The following is a 6000-nucleotide window of genomic DNA, read 5'->3' on the forward strand; positions in this document are numbered from 1 at the left end:
TTTTTTTTAATCCCCATTTAATCGGTATATTAAATCGCCGATTCCGGGTTTTTATTTTTAATTATTCTTTTTATAAATAGCCAATTAGAATTTGTTATTTTGTTGAATCCCGTGCATCCCTTTTGGGATTCTGAACCCCCGGTCCTTTTACAGGATCCACTTTCTGAACCCCCTCCAGCGAGTTTCTGAACCGGGCTCAACTCGTCCCTCATGGAAGAGCCAGTCTCTGATCTATTCTTGGATTGAACGTTGCATTCAAGGTAAAGAGCAGTCAATTCAAGCATTGCAAAACCTCAGTTCTAAGCCTTGTTCTGTACACATGTAACTATTTGGCTTGGTCCAATGGAAAAAAAGGTTGTCCGTAACAAAAAAAAAAAAAAAAAAAAAAAAAAAAACAGCCCAAGTAACAATAAAGGAGTTCAAAACATTCGCAATGCCCGAGACAGAATCCTGAACATGTATGAACTATCAGGGATGATGCATGCCCTGCACGTCGAGTTCGATTGAAAACGATCAATATTCTCCGTTTTAGGTAGTATAATCCACGCATATATCATTGCCGCGTAAGCAAGCCGATAAAGGCAAGTCGTTTATTTCCTCGCCCCTGAATTATTACAGTAAAATGAAGAACATGTCATATTAGTGGCGCCTATTGCCTTGATGCTTTGTCTTGTTCACAAACCTTTTTTTTCTTCCCTGTCAACAGCAATATCACAAGCTGCCCCAAGGCAAACCACTCTCCCGCCAGTCTCCACAGCCCGCACCGGCAATGGACGGCGTACAATACAACGTCTCGACGGGCGAGATCTTCTGCTTTGCCGGAGACCTGCCCAAGAGGCCAGCCAAGGGATTCAACTGCCAGATCTACAAGCAATGTTACTGCCCGCCGCTCGAGGCCGACGGCGACATTGCCGGTGCCGGCGTCATCGCGGCCTTTGTCTCGTCTGCCGTGATAACGACGATGGCGACGCTACTGTGTCTCATCATCCAGAGGCCGTCGTGCGATCCCGACGGCAACGAGCTCCCTTCGTATAATCCCATCGACCGGGTCCTCCGCCGTTCAGTGTGTCGCCCCATGAGGTCGTGGATGATTCGCAAGGGCCTCAGTCCGGACGTCTGGGAGGGCTGTGCCTACGAGGTGGTGATGGCGCTTTCGGATCAGCGTATGTGAAAAAAAAAAGAAAAAGAAAAAAAAACCCCCCCTTGGCTTTGGTGTGAGAAGATAAAAGAAAACCTAACGCAAAACTCATCCCACACCTCCAGAGCTCGTAACAGGACTCGCGATCCTAATCACCGCCATCATCAAGCTCGCCAAGGGCACCGTGACAGTCTACCACTTCAACATGGCGACGGACCTGGCCTGGTTCAGCGGCAACGTGCACCTCCTGTCCCTGCTCGTCATCCGGCAGCACAACATCGAGAGCGTCAAGCCTGGGTCCGCGGGCCGCCGGCGCCGCAGCGAGTCGGCCCACCGCCGCAGCGAGTCGGCCCACCGCCGCAGCGAGCGCTTCACCCGCTGGCTGCGCATCCTGCTCATGATCGCCCTCGCCGTCCTGCTGCTCTACGTCTACTACGTCTCGGCCTACCAGGGCTGGTACGGCGAGGTCCGCTGCCCCGTCCTCTGCACCGTCGGCATGCCCAAGGGCGGCTCGCCACTGCACTGGATGTGGGTCAACTTTGCCTTGATCCTGTACAACTACCCGCTCAACATCTTTCTCATGGTATGTGGGCAGTAGCTCTCCCCCTCCAAAGTGTTTGGCATGGTTCCAAGGTCCCATATTTCTACACATGTGCACATGTATAAACTCAACACAAGTTCTAACTCCAAAAATAAAAAATAAAAAAACCACCTCATGATAGTGGCGAACGGGATCGATATGGTGGGTGGACAAGGTCCGACCACTCATCTTCGACACGCCAAAGCGACCGCAGCAGGTTCAAGTCCAAGAAGCCAGGCTTCTCCAGAATGCCGACCAACCGGATCCCGTACCAGTCTCCAGCTCCGCATCGAGCCGGTCAATAGACTCGCTGCGGAGCGAGAAGGCCGCGACGACCGACGCAGCCAACGAGGCGAGACACCCGATCAAGCCTTCGAAGGCGGGCTTCCTCGGCGCCCTGGGCCGCTTCCAGCGCCGTTTCTTCCTCGCGGTCTGGTACATGATCGCCTCGGAGCTGTGGCACATTGTGGAGCTGCTGTGCTGGTTCGGCTTTGGCGTCTTCTGGCTCGTGCAGGACAGGGGGTTCGGGCAAAGTGAGATGGAGGAGGCGCAGCGCGAGAAGGAGCAGGAGGTCGGGTTCGGGCAGCTGATCCCCCTGATACTGCTGGTCTTGCCCTTTATGCAGCTGATAGAGGCCTACACGCGGCTGTCTGACCGCAACTATGACGAGCAGAGGGAGCGGGATGCCGAACATATCCCGTTGGGCTAAATTGCACGTAAATAATTCCAAGGGACAATGAAATCGAAAAGCCTCTTTTTACCACCATCAACTACCTCGCTATACCAAAACCCGAACTGTCGGGGCATACTGCTCACTCATAACACCCGCAAGTCATTATGTCCTGGGGCTGCGGTCCGTTGAATCAATTAAACCGAGAAGATCGTTTAGCATTGCTTCGTATCATTATACACTATTAACTATATAATTTCCTATGGTTTTCGTGCTACGCCTGCCTCTCAGCCTCAAGGAGACAGGCGAGATTGTGCGATACAGGAGCTCAGCAAGTGTCCTCTTCTCCAAGACCAATATCCGAGGCGGCCAACAGGAACTCCATGAATCCTGCACCCGTCTCCAGGAGGTTGAGCTTGTAAATTTCCGCCGTAGGGTAGAAAGCGCAAGATGCATCAGGATTACCAAAGCCAAACTCGATCGTGTACGAGAAGACTTTGTTTAGGCTAGGGTCAGAGAAGTGGCGCGAGAAGGCATAGTCATCACTATTCCAGCAAGTCAACGTTAGCGCACAAAAGTCCAAAACATCCGGGCTGTATGAAGGCATTATCCAACTTACCTAGCACCACTCGTGGGGTACAGGTATGCAGAAGCAGAAACGTCGTAGATCCTGCCGGTGGCTCCGGTCATTGCTGTGCCAGCGCGCACACCAGCGTAGGCTGCGTCGCGCCAGTCGTCCGAGGAAATGTACTCGCCGTAGACACGTCCCTCTTCCGGCTTGTCTGGCATCAGACCACGGACAGAGTCGTATGTGTCGTTCATGAAGTTCATGTACTAAAATGATACAAGGTTAGCCAACTTTGCAAAGTCCTCCCGTGCAACGTAACCTTCCTGACCAAAACATACCGGGCGTCTGTTCTGGTTCTCATCGCTTCCCCAGCTGTGAAGAACAATGCCGGTGTACGAGTGCAGATCAATGTACCAGCGGATCTTCTTGAACGTGTCCAGCACCCACTTGACAGCTCGTGTCTCGGGTTCCGAGAAAGGAGCCGTGCCATGGAACGTCTGCGACGCCGGGTTCGATGATGCAACGTTGGGACCGACGCTGGGGTCGAACTTCTTCAGGAAGTCCCACAGGAAGTCAAAGTTCCTGTTGAGGTCGATGCCGTAGCTGGCAGGGTTGCTTGGCGTCGCGGAAGCCGGGTTTCTGTTCTTGCGCCAGCACGAGTGGGTGGCTTGATCGTGTGCGACACCGTCAGGGTTGCTGAGAGGCACAAAGACGATGCCTGCCTTCAGCGCTCGCTTGACGTCACAGTTGCTCCAAGTGCGGCCGCCGTAGGCGATGCCCTGGTTGTGCTTGTTGGCGTACAGCAGGTCGGAGATGAAGTAGATGATGTTGTCGGACGAGCCACGCTCGCGCGCGTGGATGGCACCGTTGAAGAAGGCACGGTAGCCATCGGTGGCTGTGCAGTTCTTTCCGCTTCCGCCCACGGCACCACCAAAGATGGTGCGGTTCTCAAACGTCTTGTCGGGGGCCTCGAACGTGTCGAAACCGTACTCGTTGGCGAGGGCGTCAAAGGCCGAGCGGATCTCGCGGACGCTCAGGAGCTTGCCCGGATCAGTCCCGATGGGCTGTGTTCCCAGTCCCCGGGGGACGATCTTACCGCCCTCGAACCGATCACCCTCTCCGATGGCGAGACCCGTGTTCCCGCCCTGGCGACGCGTGAGGCTGGGGGCAGCGCCGTTTTCCGACTCCTCAGGGAGGAGGCAGGACTTTGCCAACTGCGCAAGGCACAGGGCGAACCAGGCTGATGCGAACCTCATTTTGGGCGTGGGAAATGGTGCTGGGAGGGGGAGGAGGAGGGTGAGGCAGGAAAGCAGCGAGTGTAAGAAGGGAACAAGCGCAAAAGAGGAATGTTGAGCATGTTTATTTGCCTTTTCCCAATGCCCAGGAACTGCTACGCTGCGTCACCACTGGATCCTGACATGGTGCATGATACGGTGGCTCGGGTAAAAGGCGAGCCTTATCGTCTTCGGTGTAACAAAGACATGACGACTTCCAGCATTTACTTTGCAACTAATTTCAATTGAGCCTCCCGATTGGGCAGCTGCGTCAAGAATTACTTGTGGCATAGGTGATTGCCCCTGCAGGCTGAGATGATGCCAAGCTGTATAGGCGGGGGGCATGCATCGAATCGGGAAGGTGTACAATGGAAACTGTCGACTTTTGGAGCTAGCATGGTGAGGAGGCATTTTTGGGGAGAAAAAAAGCGAGAAGGAGGAGGAGGAGAGCTAAGAGACAGAGAAAAACAGCCAGAGCTGATTATATCGACGTTGAAATCTGATGCTCATTGGATCCAATACCTGAGGTATTGATGTTGGTATGTACAATCGGTCAATCGGCACAAAATCACACCAACATTAATAACTGTTGGTTATGGCCCAAAAACTTGGGTGTTCATTTCAAGTCGTGTGCCTGTTGCTATTGCTACAGACTATCTCTGAAATATGTGGGGCTTGCGGGGTATCCTGACAGCCTGCCAGCCTGCATCCACTGGTAACCTGGGTTTGGTACCAGGCAAGAAGGTTGTTTTGCTCACAAAATTGGCTTTTGATGACTAAATCGCAGAAACGCATTCTAGAACGTGAACTTTGCTCTTTGTGTCATGCCTTCAATTGTATTCCTAGAAAGTCTGCTCAATGCTTTAGCACCGGCCAAAAGATGACAGTTAACGATGACTGTTTATCTGCAGGTATGGTACTTGAAAGACCATGCTCTTCTTCTTTACCTTACCTTCTCTTTCCCCAACACCGCTAGCATAATTTTACTGGTTGACACTCAACTACACAAACATTTCGCAAACAACCGGCAACAAGGAAACGTTACTGTACAAAGGGTCAACTCTCGGCATAACTAGCCACGTATATTCGTCATGGATAAGGGAGCGGGACTGTCTCGGCCATTTCTCTTCCCTCGGTTAGGTGGCCGCGTACCAAGCTCATTACCCGGTCGTATGAACCAGGCTACCATCAGCTCGGGAAAGACTCGGACTCCCAGTGGCGTGTAGCCGATCAACATCGTCACATGGCCAACCGGCTGCTGATGATTATCCAAATACATGACAGATAAACAAATCAGGGTGGTATCCTAAAGTCGGTTCATCCTTGTGAATATCAGGAGCGGACAGGGAACGGAGCACTATTTACTGATAATTTGCGGAGTGATGTAGCCTATTGCGAACGGCGCCTGACCTTGGACTGTGGAGAGTTGGAGATTTGGAGAACCAGCAAGACGCAAGTGTGGGGTAAGCAACGTTTCCCCTGAAGTAGTGAAGTAGTATTCTTGGACCGCGCAACCTCACTTCACCGCCGACTTTCGCTTCAATCTCCGCGATATCAAGTGGGGTATGTAAACTGCAGCGTATCTACGCGAGCGAGCATCAACACCGCGTAGCCCACATCCGTCGTACGCGAAGTCCGCTGTATGTACAAAACGATGGCTATCGCCATCGAGGTGCCGTCATGGAGGTGTCCCAAGAGTCCACCGCCTGATTCCTCAGCTGCGGTGCATCAACGGGCTTGCTCTTGCCATTGGCCTTTGACATAGCAAAG

At 52.7% G+C, this 6000-nt stretch overlaps 2 protein-coding genes across 2 annotated transcripts; one reads left to right on the plus strand and one right to left on the minus strand.

Moving 5' to 3' along the window:
• Positions 1–769: 769 nt before the first annotated feature.
• PpBr36_03211 (uncharacterized protein) lies at positions 770–2427 on the plus strand (the record flags this gene model as incomplete). The annotated part of the gene is made up of 3 exons (XM_029890386.1): positions 770–1163; positions 1264–1721; positions 1861–2427. The coding sequence occupies 3 exons, from the start codon at positions 770–772 to the stop codon at positions 2425–2427; spliced, it is 1419 nt and encodes a 472-aa protein (XP_029753203.1).
• Positions 2428–2716: 289 nt separating this feature from the next.
• PpBr36_03212 (uncharacterized protein) lies at positions 2717–4344 on the minus strand (the record flags this gene model as incomplete). Its single annotated transcript, XM_029890387.1, has 3 exons — positions 3295–4344; positions 3008–3222; positions 2717–2933 (listed from the first exon to the last, which is right to left on the minus strand). Exons 1-3 carry the CDS (start codon positions 4210–4212, stop codon positions 2717–2719), a joined length of 1350 nt encoding a protein of 449 aa, XP_029753200.1. The 5' UTR covers positions 4213–4344.
• Positions 4345–6000: the final 1656 nt, after the last annotated feature.

The sequence above is a fragment of the Pyricularia pennisetigena genome, chromosome 3 (assembly GCF_004337985.1).
Source record: "Pyricularia pennisetigena strain Br36 chromosome 3, whole genome shotgun sequence".
Lineage (NCBI taxonomy): Eukaryota > Fungi > Ascomycota > Sordariomycetes > Magnaporthales > Pyriculariaceae > Pyricularia > Pyricularia pennisetigena.